The sequence below is a fragment of the Corvus cornix genome, chromosome 2 (genome assembly GCF_000738735.6).
Source record: "Corvus cornix cornix isolate S_Up_H32 chromosome 2, ASM73873v5, whole genome shotgun sequence".
Classification (NCBI taxonomy): domain Eukaryota; kingdom Metazoa; phylum Chordata; class Aves; order Passeriformes; family Corvidae; genus Corvus; species Corvus cornix.
Window position 1 is genome coordinate 106,271,526 of NC_046333.1, and position 17,428 is coordinate 106,288,953.

A 17,428-nucleotide genomic window follows, 5' to 3' on the forward strand; every position below is an offset into this window, starting at 1 on the left:
CTTGTTCCCACCTCTGGCCTGCAGTTTGTCACCTCCTCAGCTGTGCCAAAACAACTGCGTGTAGAGCAGTGCTTAAATCAGCGCACTGAAGTGATGGAAGTTAAAAATAAACTCTTTGTGGGAGGAGCAGAGGAAGAGCTATTTTTAATTGTAATCACTTCAATGGTCTTTCTTCCAGTGTGGTCCCACAAGGAATTTCATTAATACAACTGGGAGAAGGCACTGGATTGCTGTGCTGGCACTGGAGTGACTCCTCCAGGCAGAAAAGTCTCTCCTGGGAGGGACAGGATTTCTGAAGCCAGGATTGCACCAGGGCCAATGTGCTGCAGAATTGTACCTTCCAATATGCAGAATCATGATTTCCCTACCTAGGTCCAAACTGGACTCAGGTGTCCCAGGCTCTCCATTAGCTATTCTGCCTCCTAGATCCTCATAGCATTCATTAAAAAAAAATATTGTATGCAAGCCAGCATTACCATTAATAAAAACAAATAGAGAGACACTGAGGTTTTTTCCTGCTTTATAAACAAATACTCCTTATAATCATTCTGAATACTAGCCTGCTCCACAATTTACTATGGTATGGTTAGATGTCACCCATAAAAATCTATTCAAATACAAAATGCACAGTAAATTGAGAATAAAAAACATCAGAAGAGATGCAAAAAAAGGTTTTATTTAATAACATTTCTTACATGATCAAGAAAGGAAATACTTGTATGTTCCTTAAAAAGCATTAAAAGTTTAAGGAAAAACGTCTGAAAAGAGTTCAAACAGTTGCAGTGCAGCTACAACTTGAAAACTCACAGAATAATTCAGCAACTTACTTTTGTTTTGGCTTTAGTCATTTCTGTGCTTAGATGGGCTCCTCTGTGAGTGAGTGACATGTGCAAAGCCTTGGTTATATGTCTTGTGTTCGGGCACCTCAGTGATTTCTGTTTGAACATGAAACACATTCACTTGCATTCAAATGTTCCTGATGCATTTCTCCAGAGGTTTTGTACCAGTGAAGCATGTGAAACACAGGCAGATTTCAAACTGCTGTTGCTTTTCGAAATAAATAATAAATTACACTTCTTTTTGTGCGTCATTAACATTATTAAAAGTTTTTCTGTGCTATTGACTGAGTTTCAAAGCACTTCTCAGGAAAATGGGGCAGTAGTTTAATTTCCATCATACAGAAAAATGAAGTAGTATCCTGAGTTCCACATCAAGGCATCCTTCTTTTGGGACTCATGATCTATGTGCTGGCTCACACCAGTTCCTGGATGCTTGGGTGTACAGGCAGGATTTAAATTTAAATTCCTAGACTCTGAGTATGTTTAGTATGTCCTTGAATTCTCTTCTAATAAATAGAACCAAGGGCACAGTGAGTCAGTTTTGTAATTAGATTATATAATTGTCTCATGAACTCTGTACAAATTACCTCTTCTCTGTATTGTTTTTGCAGTGTATTGTTTTTCTTGAATAATATGGCACAAATCCAGTATATATTGCAGTCAATAAAGTACCCCAGTTTATAGTCTGATGGCCCACAAATGAATAACTGGCATCAACAAAAATAATTAAGTCAATGCCATTTTTAGTACCATCATTACTCTTCACTTAGACCACCAATTTTATTTTTAATTATTAACATGTTTCCTTAAAAACATCTTTTTACAGTTTTTTATTACCAAGAGGTAACCACAGATTAACCATTTTTCCCAGGTTTCAACAACTTTGTGATTCTAAGGTTGACATTAGAGTGTAATGATGTAAAGGAAATTGCATTTTATTGCATTTTAATTAAACAGGTCAGCTTAAGCAGGCCTTTCTCCAGCAAAATTCCCATTGGAGTTTAGTCCTTTATTTACTTCTTGAGCTTTGCACAGCAGATTTTTGCCTTCCCAATAGAGGACCGATAAAACAATTTAATCCATTAAACAGAGTATATTTGACATTCAGACTGATAGATATGGGGTAGTATCATAATGCTGAATACCATAAAGGATGTGCATCATTGTTATTCCTCTCACTAAAGTGTCACTCCAGGTGTGCTGGAGTCTATTTTTATGCAGAGCACTGGATTGGTTCAAGACAGCCCATGAGCCATCCAGAGCCTTCGAAACCCCATGGAGTTGTTGGCCATAGCTCTGTGCTTGCTTTGGGGTATGGACCCAAACAGCACTTCTTTCATGTGCTGGGGAAGAGCACATTTGGGAAGCCTGCTTCCTGCTGGGCCCTGCTGCCTTGCTGGGATGTGGGGACTGAGGTGTACACCCCATCTTCCAGGCACCAAGGAGATGGGTGGGTCCCTCTCTCCTTGCATTGCACCTGGGAAAGGGCACTCCTCGTTGCTACCGCAGCTCTGTCCTTCTGCACTGACTTGCTGAACCCAAACTTGTATTTTTTCTCTTCTCCTAAAAAGTCACAGAGCTCTGAATGGGTTTGTCTCCCCCCTTCCCATCCACTTAGCATTTCTCCCCAGTTCTACTCTCAATCACGACAAAATGCCCAACATTTTCCACTTTTGCTGTAATAATGCTGGCTGCATCCAAAAAGCCCAGATGAAGTGGAGAATTCAGCTTAAATACTCACAGTTAGCATTCAGCCAAGCTCTTCCACATTTATTCCTGCTCATTTGGTCCAACACCATTAAATTCAGGTTGTCTGCTTCTTCAGCTGAAAAGTTTGCTTTCCAATTCTCTCCATAGGCTCAACCTAGTCAGCTCCATGCTGCACAAGTCTGAACACTGAGCAGCAGTTAACATTATTTCCGTACAGAATATTTTTAATCTTCTGGTAGCTACAGCTCACAACCATTAGTTTCTCCTCTCTACACTTATTAGAGGAAACACTTGTGAAAGATATGTCACCTCTCTGGACCTCAGAGGTACATGTAGTTCCAAGCAGGCACAAGGAAAATACGTTTTTCCACTTCTTGCAAGCAGAAATGAAGTAAATTTGTTTGGAAAACTGCTGCTAAAGGAAATGTCATTCAACAATTCTGTTGAAGCTATCAAAACTGAAACCAAATGGATTTGAAAACTTAGCACAGGTCACAGTTAGCGATTTGACTAGCAACTGTTCTCCTAGGCAGTAGGAACTAAAATAAGAGTGTAGCATAAATTCTGGTTTCAGGCTGAATTACACCTCTCTCCAATGACATGAGTGAAATGTTTTGGAGCATATTCATGCAAGCCCTCTATCTTTAGGAAAAAAAGTTTAAAACCTTCAAGCCAGAGCACAGGTAGCAGTTACAATCAGTTCAGAGTTGTTGCTTTCTCTGTGCCCTGCTGACCGAGAAGAAAATAAGAGGTTTTGCTGTAGTTTCTGGTGGCTGAGAAGGGACGAGCTGCTGTGGTTTTGGCTTCTGGTCCAGGCATGGCAGACCTCTCCTACCACCCCAAATGTGAGTATGTTACCAAACTGAAAGAAAGAAAAAAACACAAAACACATTTTCTGCCCTCTTGAGATGAACCTTGTTGCATATTTGATTCCAAGTTTATTTCCTTTAAAGGGCTAAATACTTCAAAAACAGCACAAAAATCTTCATTCTGGATAAAATCAAATGTTTTGATTGATATGAGATTTTTTGGAGGGAAAGAGTTTGGCTTAGTTTAGAAGCTGAAACACTTTGATTTAAGTAGTGGTACGTAAAGCTGTGTCCCTACAGCCCAGCCGGTGGTCTGTGGGGAGTGGGGCTGCATAGGGAGTCACCTATGGGGCATTTGGGGGAAAGCTGAAAATAGCCAGCGAAAAACCCTCCAGCCAGCTAAGCACTACTGAGTTTTCATCTCCCAACACTCCCAGGTTCTGACAGTCCCACCTCTGCTGGATTTATCTGTGATGCCATGAGATGTCACTGATGTCAGTGCTCGTGGTTGTCCTTTCTGCTGGGGTCACTGGCCCCCAGAAGTAAGGGCAATGTAAGTTTATAAGGGTGTGCCAGCCATGGAGTTGGATCTGCCATCTTTAGTGTCTAATGGCATGGCCTCTGTATCATACAGAGCTGCTGTTAAACCTGACAGAGCCTGGCATAAATGACAGAGAGCACCTGCAGTACCTTTACTGTTAAGTTCATTACAGGAGCTATGGTAGTTGCTGAGTTAGTGCTGATTGGGTTTGTTTGGGACCAACAGCTTCCGAGCTGTGGCAGCAGAAAGCTCTGCTTTAGCTGACCAAATATTCACCTTGCGTTTGTGTAAGAATCTGCTCAAAGCCAGTTTAGTTAAGTTGAAACCATGACTTGAAGGGCCAAGTAGCAATTCTTGCTGGTAACCTCAGAAGTGATCCACTAGCAAGGTTTCTTTCTTCAAGAGGTATTTCTGTGGTGGTCTGTGGCATTGGCTCTTCAAGCTTAAGCCATGGTGAATGAGGACAAATTTAGACCTTTTTAGGATCTGGATAAATGAGCCGAGACACAGAAGCAGGGCTTCTTTGTAAGCCCCGTTTCACACATCCTATCAGAAAAAACAACCTACAGTAAAGTTACAATGAAAATGGGCTGCTGCAAAGCAAATAACCTGTGTAAATTTATACTAAAACTGTTGCTGGGGTTTTTTTGTTATTATTTCAGGGGTGAATATTAAAGTTGTGTGCTGCTAAACTTATGTTTGGTTGCCATTGGCAAATGCTAAATGCATCATCCAGATATCATCCTGGTTACTTATGGATGTTTCTCTGAAGTTTTCCTGTAACACTGTTGCACGGTATTTTCTTCAGAGTTTATTGAAAGTGCATAGGTTGTTTCTTTTTTTTCTTTTTTTTTAACCCTTGGAAATAGGAGTCACTCTATACATCACATTGATCTACTCTGAGGATTGGTTACTTCAGAAAAAAAGCTGCTAACTCTATCCATACTAAGAATATAAAAAGTAAAATCTTGGACCTCAGTAACATTAGGATTACTCCTATCTCCTTTGTTACTGTGTTCCATCTTTAATACTAAAACGATTTTGTCCATCAAGAAAGATACATCAAGAAATTATTACGTGTGTGTGTAAAAAATTACAGCAAGAAAAAACCTTATGTATCCTGAACTATGCTACTTTTTGCTCATCTGATTGGAATTAAAAGAAAGTCTTTTGACTCCTTAAAGTTCAGTCATCTGTGACCTCTTAAAATCAATCAATAACAGCAGGGGAACAATATATTATAGCCACCTAGGTTTGGGACAATCGGCTTTTTAATTGTTCTTTTTATTGTTTGCACATACTGGCGTCCTTTACTATTGAATTATAAATTCAACGTGAGCAGCAATAACGGGTGCATAAACCCAACCTTTTCCTAAAGCAATCGCAAAGTGCGGATTATTTGCACGCCCTCTTTGGTCGTGGAGGCTTAGGCGAAATGGATAAACACTGGCAGTGATTACATGAACGAAATGGAAATTGCGGTATTCCCACGGCGAACGTATATATTTATACTTTTAACTGCAAATAGAACGCTGTGTCCGCGAAGCCATTAACGCCGACGGTAAGAAAAGCAAAAGGGAAGGAAGGCGTCGCCTCCCCGGAGGTGAATTAGCAGCATCGCTTATCTTCGGGCCGCCGGGGATGGGACCCGCCCGGCCGGGACCTGCCTCCGCGGCTCCCTCCGACACCTCCATCTATCAAAAGGAGGGAAAAGCCGGCGTCTGCGGGGATGACAGGCAAAGCCAAGGGGGGTACAAGCATTTTGCCTATCCATGGGCCCCCACAAGTCTCGTTGGAAACATCTCCCCATCTTCTCGGTCTCCATCCTACGTCCCGTGGCATGCTTGCTCATTCCTTCCCGAAGCAGGAGCCATCCACTTACTTCTGATAGCAGCTAGGAGCAAGGCTATTAATAGGCTATCTAATTACCCTGAGCTGCTAACTCTGAAATCTCTCATTCTGTGATGTGGTTTTTTTGATTTGATTTTCCAGTCTAGTAGGACTTGCATTTACAGAACTGGTCAGACTCGCTCTGGAAGATACTATTTTAACGTTTTAAAATCTACTTTCATTCCAAGCAGGAACAAAATCGCCAAATTTTGGCATTTCACCGAAAGCAGCGAGTGAAAACATTATTAGTTCGGATGGAGGGAAGCGGTTTGCTTAGCTCAGGTTGTGAATGTCGTTGTTTGGGGGTTTATTATTATTATTATTATTATTATTATTATTATTACTATTCGCACGTGTTCTCAGACAATTCTGTCAGGTAGGTAAATGGCGAGGAAAGCGGTTTCAAAAGGGAGGGCGAGAGGTTGCCACGATGCCAAGAGAAACGGAGCGGCCCCGCCACAGCTCAGCGTGGACACGCATGAAACGGAGCTACTCCCGAAAAATGCTTCCAAGAGAACGTATTCATTTTGACCTGTGGAAAACATTTCACTGGAAGACCATGACCTGTTCTGATGGTTTATTTTATTTCCTGGACAGGGAAGTAAGAAGACAACTATGTGGGGGGTTTCCCGGCAGGTTTCGATGTGTGCATAAACCGATATTTCCTTCACGGTGTGCCGCAGTGGCGACAACAATCCCAGGGAATAGTCAGTGATGTTTTTTGTTTGGTTGTTTTTTGTTGGTGTTTTGTTTAGTTTAGTTTTTGTTGGAGTTCTTTTGGGAGGGGTGGGTTTAAGTGAGAAAGAATTAATTCTCTGTGCTGCAGGCATGGGGGTGGAGGCAGAATAACTGATTGCAGATCGGATTTTATATTGCCTAATAGCCGTGATAGGGAACGGGGGGAGGATGAGGAGAAGCCCGGCTCTAAAGCGCTGGGGAGGAGAAGTGTGACTCCGCCGTGCCCCACGTCCCGCCGTTCCCAGCTCTCTCCCACAACGACCTCTCGCAGCAAGAAACTTTCCCCCGGGTTTTCCTGCCAGATCCAGCAGAAGAGAGCCCTGAAAGCCTTCGCCAGCACCCAGACAGGAATCGGCAGTGATCCCCACGGCTCCGGCCCGGGAGACGCTGCGGCGGGAAGGGCTCTGGGCTCCCAGTGCGGCCCCGGGCGGGGGCGGCTCCCACCCCCCTCCCCCCCGCCTCCCTGTTCCCCTCGACGAGACGGCGGGAACCAGGGTGGGGGCCTTTCCTTCTGGCCTTGTTGTCTCGAAACGGGTTCTTTCCCTAGGTGTGAAAGCCGAATCTCACACAGAGTCGAGGTACTTGATTCATCTACAGCTGTGCGCAGAAAGGAGTACTGCAATTAAAAATAATACATAATATTCGTCACCGCAAGCAGTAAGTGGGACACAGCCCCACCGCTTTGTAGCAAGAGCATTGAGGTGCCCGTTGATAAAAGTGTCAGAATTAAGCCATTTTAGTCACTTATTCTGAAAACCTTTAAAACCGCCGAGGAGCAATATAAGTAATCCTTAACTCATTTTCAAAGTCTCTCTGTGTATGCTGGAAAGACACAAAACGCGTATGCTCCTGTTGGACAGAAGCAGCTAAATGCTGCTCTTTAGGGTGCTGCGTGGGTCTCGGCTGCCTCCCGATCACCCCGAGGGCATCGCCTTCGTCCTGCGCGCCCCACCGGGGCTCAGCGTGCGGGTACCGCGGAGCGCAGGCTCCGGGAGTCAGGTTACGCGGCAATAGAAGCTCCTCCGCGCGTTTTGTTGATTTTAATTTTTTTTTTAAAGGCTGAAATCATTAACCAGTCGGACCTCAGAGACTGCAGGGAGGGCAAATAAAATGAAGGTGCAGATCATTATTTAAAAAAAAAAAAAAAAAGACCACAACAAAAAAAACCCCAACGACACAGAAACCACACGCTTGGGCATATATTGCATAAATGTCCGTGCGGGCTCTGTGCTGCCTGATGCTGATTTGAGCATCAAGTGTTGAAAGACGCCGCGGAAATCACCCAAAAGCACGCGGCAGCAGGTCACCAGTAACGGGGAGGCCGCTTACTGCAGCGGGGAATATCCTTCTGCCCTGCTCCCCGCCTCCGGGCACGGCTTCAGCCTGGGGGAGAGGCGAGCGGCCGGGAGGGAGCGGGCAAGGTTCCCCAAGCTGGGTCAGGGTGTCCTGCCCCGCGGGGCCCGGAGCCTGCTGTCTGCGAACCAGCAAGGACGGCTGCAGCTGAAGCCCGGCCTCTGAGCACCCGGCAGCCTTTCGTTAGGAGTTTTGGGAAAAGAAAAAATAATCTCTCCTCGTCCTTGATAATTTGGGGTCCCTCCTCACCATGGGACAGATCTGATCTATCGCAAAGGACACGTTCACCGTGCCCGCCCCTGCCCTTGCAGTGGTGTGTAGAAGACCTTGCTGGTTTAGGGGTCAGTTTGGCTAACCACTACCTTTAGGTCCCCGGACTGTCCCGCCCGGCCCGAGAGGGAGGTGATGGGTGATGTCAAAGGCCCCTATCCCTCTGAAATCCATCTCTTCCCCGGCGGATGCGGATTGCTCCGCCGGCTTCGGCCGCCGTTCCTGCCGCGGGAAGCGTGGAGCCGGTCGGCCGGCAACTCCCCGCTGGGCTGGGCGCTCCCGAGAGCCGCCGGTGCCCGATCGATATGTCCGCTTCAATGTCACAGCCGCTGGGGAATGGAAACAATCCGTATCGTGGGGTGGCCTTGATAAAAGTATATTTTAAGTAGCGCGGATAAGCGAAGGGGAGAAGAGAGGGGGGAGAGGTGCCGGCACGTCGCCCGTAATAACCGCTGCGCTTATCAGCCCGGCCTGAACTCCCCAGCAGTTTCTAAAGTACATTAAGTTACATAAACACATCTCGGAAAAGAATACACTCCAGCCTACGATAGTCACCAAAGTGACCCCTCGTACCGCCTCGCACCCGAACCCGCCGGGCCCCCACGGCCGCAGCGCCCCAGGAGCGCTGGAGCCCGACTCGGCTGGCGATGCCCGCTGCGCCCGGGGTTGTCCGGGCCGAGGGGCAGCGAGGGTGCGGCCGGACCGAGCCTTCCCCTCCTCCCTAGGGCACCTGGATCCCTGGGAAGGGATCACGTTTGCAGAGAGCCGTGAGTGGGGGAAGGAGCAACAGCTCTGCGCTTGCACACGGCTTACCCCCAACCCTTTTTTGGGAGATTGAAGTGCCCGCGAGGGAATTTGCCTTAATTGGATAGGAAACCTTTTTTTCCCCCCCAATCTGCCTTCTTCCCTCTTTGGCCACAACGACCAGGAGCGATGGTCACCTCGCTGGCGCTTCCTCCCCAGCGGTGTCTTCCCGCAACCGAGCACCCGCCTGCCCTCCAAAATGTCCCTGCACATGCATCCCCGGGTTCCTAACCCAGGCATGGTGGTGCAGGAGATACCTGAAAGCCTCCCGGAACCCCGGGGTGAAAGTTACGTCAGCGGAGCGGGATTTGGGAAAGGAGTGACGTAATGAAGGGTTAGGAGTCTGTGATTTGAGCGGTTCGAGAGCAAACCCGAAACGAAAAGGAGTGGAGAGGAAAGGGGTGACTGGGAATGGTTTCCCACGCTGGTTCCAGTTTAAGCCGGGATTTCTTATCGTGTTTATCGGAGGAAATAAAATGAAGTTTGTAGCCCGGCTATAACGTAAACAGGCTAACCGGCAGTGAAAAAAGCCAAGGCGCCTGAAGTGTAAAACACGGGTCACTTTGGAGCCAGGGAAAGAGGCGCCTGCCAGGCCAACGCGGCTGTTCTTCCCAGCCATCCTCACCTTTCGGGCAGGCACCCTCCGGGCCCGGGCAGGTCCCCACCGCCCACCCTGGGCTTACATGAACACCGGCAAACCCCTCCCAGCGAGCAAAGCCCGTCGCTTAAAAAAAAAAAAAAACAAAACCAAACCAAACCTCACGGTATTTCTCGCTCTATATCCACCTTTACACGTGTTTGAAACACCCTCGTGTTTAACTGGAGAAGGGGCATCCAAAAGACTGAAAGGACACGCGGGGTTGAAAGCTCGGCGCTTTTCAGCACAGAAATTTGCAGCGGCAGCACCCAAACTGGGGAGAAGCAGCGTGGGCATCGACTCCCGCAACTTCCACTGCTCGTCTCACATTTGCAGGTAAAAAACACAGGAAAAATGTTTTACGTTTCCAGCTAGGATCGGAAGACGAGTCGGGCAGAAAACGAATCACTGCCCTCGCTTGCAAAAGCTTATTTTCTATTTAATATTGCACACACTAAAATACACCTAAAGGTAAAAAAGGAAAAAAAAAATCACTTCAGCCTGGCAGGGTGACCAATATTATTTAACGATATTATTTAGAGACAACTGACAAGAAAGAAGTATCACCTTTAATAATACAATTTAATAAAGAAACGGTTTCTCGGGAAAGTGCTTGTTTTCCGATCAAACCCCTGCCGTGCTATACCACAAAAATTAACGCGCACAATAAACTTCCAAGTCACAGTCAGTTCACCCACGCCGGCAGAGCGGATCGCTACAGCCAGTGTTTTGCCGTACCCCCAGCACTGCAAATTCTTCACCTCCCGTTCACCTTGCCTGGAAAGACCGAAAGAAAAGCCGTGCCTACCCCAGGAGCGACAGCACCGCGCATCAGCAGGTTTGGGCTCGGGTTCTGTCGGGAGGGCTCATGCCTGTTGGCTGCCGAGAGCCCGGCTCTGCTCTAGTCCAGCCCTTTGCCGCAGATGACTCTTTCTGTACAAACTGATGATGACAGATATCCAGCTGATAACCTCTGGTGAACGAAGTTATTTTAATTTCCAGTCACTTTCCTGCTAAGTACCATATCAGTTTGTACACAGCTGAGATAAGAGAGTTGAGGAGCGGGGGGGTAATAAGAAAGAAACGGAGGAAAAATGCCTACCGCCAGCTGTTGGGATGGACACATCCCACAGCTTGCCTTGGCTTCACCTGACGGTTGGGGCAACTCAAGGAGGAGCCACATTTTTTCATCTCGGATAGCTCAGATTTTGACGAGCAAAAACTAAGGAGATTTGAGGGAGGGATACGTTCGCCTGGTTGCTTAGGGCGAAAGCCAAACACACATCCCCGCGGGCCGCTGCCAGGGGACGTTCGCTCACATGCCGGGAGGCGCGGAGAAAAACCTTACAGAAATTGAATATTCACCAAAAAAAAAAAAAAAAAAAAGTATTATCTGGGAAGGAGGGAAGAGTGTGTATTGTTTCTGGGTGAAAAATAAATTTTAAAAAAAGGAAGAAAAAAGGCTGGAGTATCTGGCAGGGCGAACCCTCACTGCTCTTCTCCGCTCCCCGAGCAGGGATCTGTCGCCCCTTCTCTGCGGGCGCCCCGAGGTGCCCCCCCGCCCGCGGCGGCCCGGCTGGCCCCGGGACTGGCACTCCTGCGGAGCCCCGTGTTTGTTTAGAGTTGGTCGAGCCCAATCAGGGCCGGCTGCCTGCAGTTTTCCGGCAGGGCTGCGAGAGGCGCCTCCTCTCTCCTTTTTATACATGAGCCGCCGGCCGCTGCCGCCGGACTCGCCGCCGCCACTCGCCCCCGCCGCACTGGATTTACCGCCCGCCGCGGCCCCGCGCCTTGGCCCCATGCGGGGCACCGGCATCAGGTTTGGCCCCTCTCTTTCCTTGCCTCGCCGCGGTTTCGCTTGTTCTTCCTGGGTCTTCTGCTGCTGCCTCTCTGCCCTCGGGCGCTCCGAGGGGAGCGCGGCGCGGCGGCGGCCGCCCCTGGCTGGGGGAGCCCGAGGGAGACTGTGTGGGCAAACATCCGATACCGGTGCCTGGAGCTCTTATCTGCCGGAGCCTTATCTCCCAGTTATCTTGCAGGAGGGAGAGACGTATTTGGTGCCTATCTGCGAGGGGGCTTTGTGTGTGTGTGTGTGTCCTGTATTCTCATGCCTGTGGTTATCTGGAGAGCCCCGAGGTGGGCTGAGAACGGAGAGCCTCGCCTTCTGCTGTCACTTCTCTGTGTCCCTTTCGCTTTCTGCCCCTTCTCCCAGGGGCTGAGCACCGGGTTCTCTGTGTCTGTCTGTCCGGCCTTTCTCATGCTGGCAAGCTCCGAACTGACACCGCTCTGCTCGGGACGGGTGTCACCCCCGCAAGGTGTGCTGTGGCTCGGAGCAGGAGCCCAGCCAGGGCTGTCCTCTGGATCCGGCCCCTACGCCAGGCACATCCCGCCCGGCCTCGGTCCGTGTCCCGCCGCCGCCGCGCACGCTTCGGGCCCGGCCCGTGCGCATCTCCCGTCTCCCGGGTGCCTTTCCCTCCTCCTCCTCCTCCTCCTTTCCGTGACCTTGGGCTGGAAATAGGCAAACAAGCGAGGCGATGCGCGGAACAGCTAACATCGCTCCCCGGCGAAGTAACCTTAAAGGGATCGCCTTACTAATTGTTTTCTCAGTGGAACCGAGTCAAATGACTCATTCATTGAAATAATCATAACAACGACAGCAGCCAAGGAAGGGCAGAGACAGGGAAAAATGCCCCCTCTGTCCCCACGCCCTTACGCCCAGCTTTGTCCCGGCGTGCTTCATGTTCAAATCTGCAGCCCGGGATGCCAAGGGAGAGGGGAGCAGCCCTCCCACGGTGCGGAAAGCGGGGACGGAGCCGCAGCCCTGGCCCCGCGGGACTGGCGTCTCCCGGCCCGTCTTGACCTGGGCTGCCTGATCCTATTCCGCTGGGGCGAGGGACAACAGCGCCGAGGCGACATGACTGATTAAGCGCTCAGAGGGGCCAGATAAGCCCTGATGAATCTCATTACGGGAGGGAGACGGGCTGTCCTGTTTGCAAACTTTGTTATTATTATTTCTCTCTCCCCCACTTCCCTGCTCTTTTGTGTCCTCCTTCCCCGCCCTGCCCTGCGGATCCCCCCCTCCACTCCTCCTCCTCCTCCCCTCCTCGCCCTTCCCCATCCACACCCAGCGGCTAGAAGGGGACCTGGATGGCCGTGGCTGAAGGCGGCTGGTGCGCGGTGAAGCAGTGCGCTACGGACGCCGGCGATTCCTCTTGCCCCTTCGCGACCAGGGAGCCGCGCCCGTCTCCTCCTTCGCCCTCCTCCTCCTCCGGCTCTCAGGGTGAACGCGGCTCCTCCAAGACTCCTCGGCCGGAGACCGACGACAGCCACCGGCCGGCCCCGCCGCCGCCCCCCGCCGCCGAGGGCAGGTCGCTGCTCGCCCCCTACGTGCACTTCGGGACCCCGCACTCGTCCGGCCGTCCCAGCTGGGAGGACATCCTGCTCTTCGCGGACTTAGACCAAACCAACAAGCTGATCTGGTCCAGCCGCGGCCCCAAGCTGAGCGCCCTCGGCGCCGAGCAGCCCGAGGAGATGTACCAGACCCTCGCCATCTCGGCCGCCCAGGGTCCCACGCCTTACGACGGATCTCCGGGCGGCTTCATGCACTCCACGCCCAGCTCGCCCGTCTACGTGCCCACGACCCGCGTGGGCTCCATGCTGCCCACACTGCCGTACCTGCAGGGCAGCGGGGCGGCCCAGCCCAGCCACCCGGGCGGTGGCCACGCCGTGTGGTCCCAGCCGGCCGCGGAAAGCCCCTCGTACAGCACCGGCGGCGGCTCCCACCCCTCGGGCCGCTTCCCCTATTCCCCAAGCCCGCCGGTGGCCAACGGGGCCTCCCGGGAGCCCGGCGCCTACAGCAACAGCCTGGGCGCCAGGGACCAGTACAGCCCCTTGGCCCGGCCGCTCAATGGCTCCTACCCGGGGCCCTACACGTCCTACGTGGGGCCGCAGCTCGCCCCTGCCTGGCCCACGGCGCCCTTCGAGAACTCCATGCTGCACTGCCTCCAGGGCCGGGCCGCCCCCATCCCCGTCCGGGCACCCAGCGCAGGTAGGACCCGCGGGCAGGGCAGGGCAGGGCAGGGCAGGGCTGGCAGGGCAGGGAGGGTCGCCGCATGCCGGGGCTGCCCGCTGCAGGGGGTGCCGGGGGGCGGCGGAGGGGCCACCCCGGCGAGGGTTTCGCTGGCGTGGGGCGGCCCTGGTGTCCGTGGCAGGATGGAGGTCCCGGGACCATGGCTGTTCTGGAGCGGAGGTAACTCCCGTCGTTTGTGTTGAGTTAGGGGGGAAATACACCCCCCAAAAGCCGCGTTGTTTGGAGTATGGCAATCGGGGTTACCAACCCAAAGATCCCAAAACGGATTGCCTGGTGTAAACTTAATTTTTAATTTTTCCAAATCAGTACATTCCTGCTCGCCCTAAATGCTATGATCTAGACGCGAAACGGTGACAAATTCACTGCAAATTAATCTTTCTTGTATCGGAGAGGAAAATTGCAGGGGTTTACTTAACCCATTTTGGATTTTTTCAACTAGAAAACATTTCACTGCTTCGTTAAAAAAGAAGAGCGGCGAAGCAAAACCGCAAATATGAATGAGGAAACCTAAGTTGTAAACTGCTGCTAAAATACAGCACCTCCTGATGGGGTTTTGCTTTCATTTCCGAGGGGTCCCGTCCTTACTTTTTGTTTTAGTTAAGAAAATGCTAGGTGTCATTAAGTCAATTGTAGAAGAGGAGTTTGAGCTGTGATGTTTTAGTCAGAGATAGAAAGATTAACGATTATTGCAATCTATTCAGCTTTAGAATAAATCTATGTATATATAAATAGAGGTGTATAGAGAGGTGTGTGCGGCTATGTATATCTATTTATATATATGTTATGCATATATATATTATGTATATATACATATTTATGTATATATGTGTATGCACACAGATTTGATCATCATTCGCTTTAAACATAAACTACCCACCAGGTGAATATATTTTATAGACACTGTAATTTTCTCTTTCAGTGCAATGTTGCAGAAAATTACCCCATGGATTTTCATCTTTCTGTAGGGCTATACACACAATGCTCCTCCCATCCCTCTATGACACCAGGTAGATTTAAGCATTTTAAGCCTCCAGCTTGGTGTTTGATAACATGACAGAGGGAAGAAAATCAGATGTGGCCGTGATAGGAGACGCCGCATCTCAGGGTAACACGAAAGCTGAGTTTTAAACTCAACTTCCAGAAGTTACAGTGTGAATCTAGGAGATGGAGGAAAAAAAAAATCTGTTTTGTTTTTTTTGTTGTTGTTGTTGCTTTTTTTTTTTCTTTTTTGGTCGGGAGAAACGTGAGGTTGGAGAATCTCACGGCAGGGAGAGGAGAGGGGTGTGTAAGAAGGAGCAGAGAAGTGAAGCAGCCGAGAGCTGGAGGAGGTTGGGGCAGGAGTGTCAAGGCAGCCGAGGAGGAGCATGGCAGCTTCCCCTGCTCCCGCGGGTCTCTCCCGCCCTTGTGCCTCTGTCCCACCAGTGCTGGGGGCCGGAGGGGTTAGGGATTGGCCTTTCGATGAGGGAAAGGACGGATGCCAGGGCAGCCGCATCGCGGTGTAACGCAGGGCGAAGCAGCCCGGAGCTCCTGGGCCAGGAGAGTTTTCTGCTCCTGCGAGGCAAAACGCGGCAGCAAAGCCGAAGCTACGCGTTGTCCCGTTTCAAAACTGTAGGAAAATTGTAGCCGAAATATATTTTTTACGGCTAAATATTAGACAGTTTGATAAAGCTTTCTTAACGCTACTCGTAGAGATACTAAAACGGTATCTAAAATTAACACTTTATTTTTGTTTCCTTTGGAGATAAATGTATTACTCACTCTCTAAGGGGAAAAAATATTTTTAAATGCCCGAGAAATATTGTCACGGCAGGATTTCTTTCTGCAGGCACGAAGGCAATGCTATAAAATAAATATCTGAGACAAATAACTGTTTAAGTTCCAGAGTCCTTGACGTCCTAAGCATTTTTCTGGTTGCAGTCTTCAGTGGTGCTTTTAGTGCAAAGATTAATAAATCTTAGCGATGTGCTAAGAGTTAGGAGCTGACAACGTAAGTTGAACTGTGCTCTCTGGACTCTGCCGTGTGCCCGTTCCTCTTTAGCTCCTAATAATTTGCAAACGAAGGGAGGAGAGAAATGTATTTGGGTGGGTGCGGGCCAAAAGGCCGTTTCTTTCTCAGCTCAATGCCCGCCGTGTCACCGCAACACCGCAGCCCAGTCTCCAAAGCTGCTCGACGCTTATGAGTTCTCGTTTGCTGTACAGTGAAACGTGGAAGAATAACCCAATGATGAATTTAGGCAGGTAGCAGAGGGAGGGAAAAAAAAAAACCAATGACGAAGCTCTGAGTCTGAAACATACATTCCCAGGCTGGACTCGAAAGCTACTGTAAAAATCCAAACATCTCCTTTTATTATTTCTGCACGACGTGGCACAGTCTATGTAAAATAAGTATTTATTCCCCTCCCTCCCCGAAATATGGAGAGGTGAATCAGAACAAGGATTCGCATGGGTGAAAGTATTAGCTCTTATAGGTGGGCTCTCTTTTTTCTTTTTCTTTTTCTTTTCCTTTTTTTTTTCCCCCGTGCGTTTAAACCTTTTTTTTCCCCTCAGTGCTCAGTAACTATGAAAGCAGGAGGCACAATACCGCATATTTTCCCATTTCCTCTGTTTCCTATGAACCAGCTCTAATTTGACCAAATAGTCGAGGCGAAGTTGTCGCTGCCCGTAGCTGCCTTGGCACAGCAAAACCCCGACAGCTGCCTCTAAACTTGAAGCTTTACTAGTTGCGAGGCATTTAAAATGAGAGTTAGGGTAGAAAAATTCTTGCCAAGCTTCGACCCTGGGGAATATTGGGCAAAACGACAGCTCCTTGTATCCGGCTCCCAGGATAGGCTCTGGAAGTGGCTATTCTGACAGCCACCTCACTCCCCCCTCTGCTCCCCTCTAAAGGCAAGCGCACCTCCCTTTCCGCCCTGTGGGCACCAAGGCGGGGGTTTCACCCCTCGAGCGGATCCCAGCCGAATTTCCCGAGGGTCAAATCCCGACGGGAGTGTACGGCGGGCCGGGGGTGAGCCCTCCGGCGGGCCGCTGTCCGGGACGCACCGGCTCTGCTCCGGCTCGGAGAGCAACCGCTGCGCCGGGGCCGGCAGCGGGTCTGGCACATCTAAATAAATAGGGAAAAAGGAAAAAAGAAAAATAAAAATCCCGGGATTTTGTAAAAAATCACCGCATGGCCGCCGTCACTGCTGTGGAATTGCTTTTCCGAGGCCCGGGTGCTCGCTCGCCCGGGACCCGGGTTTCGGCGCGGCGGGGCCGGGGCCGCGCTGCGCGGGGCTACACCGGGCTCCGCGGCCGCCTGCGGCCGTGCCCCACCGCCTCTCCCCTCTGCTCCTGCCCCAGAGCTGCTGGAGGACCTGTCCGAGAGCCGGGAGTGTGTCAACTGCGGCTCCATCCAGACCCCGCTGTGGAGGAGGGACGGCACCGGCAACTACCTGTGCAACGCCTGCGGGCTCTACACCAAAATGAACGGCCTCAGCCGGCCCCTCATCAAGCCCCAAAAGAGAGTGGTGAGTCGGGAGGGAGGGGAGGAGGCGGGCGAGAGGAGCTGCGCCCCAAGGAACCCCAGTCAGCGCTAGCCGGGGAGAAACTGGGGACAAGGATGGGGAAGAGCAATCAGTGTATTAGCCTGGTGATCCTCTTGGCTGCAAAACCGAAGTGGGGCTCCTGACCAGGTTTTCAGGCCCAACTGGTCACAATGAGGGGCGACAGGGCTGGCAGCCCTCTGGGAACTGCTAGGGACCCACTTTCAGGCCCTGA

General features: G+C 50.5%; 1 protein-coding gene across 2 annotated transcripts in view; it reads left to right on the forward strand.

Moving 5' to 3' along the window:
• The first annotated feature begins 11,307 nt into the window (after positions 1–11,307).
• Positions 11,308–17,428, forward strand: part of GATA6 (GATA binding protein 6) — a 71,640-nt gene continuing 65,519 nt past the window's right edge. The window contains exons 1-3 of one of the 2 annotated variants that reach the window (XM_039548937.1): positions 11,308–11,407; positions 12,714–13,633; positions 17,012–17,178. In XM_039548937.1, coding sequence (XP_039404871.1) covers positions 12,733–13,633; positions 17,012–17,178 — 1,068 coding nt within the window. In that variant the 5' untranslated portion in view covers positions 11,308–11,407; positions 12,714–12,732. The remainder of the gene's footprint in view (positions 11,408–12,713; positions 13,634–17,011; positions 17,179–17,428) is intronic. The other variant, XM_039548936.1, reaches the window with a different exon arrangement.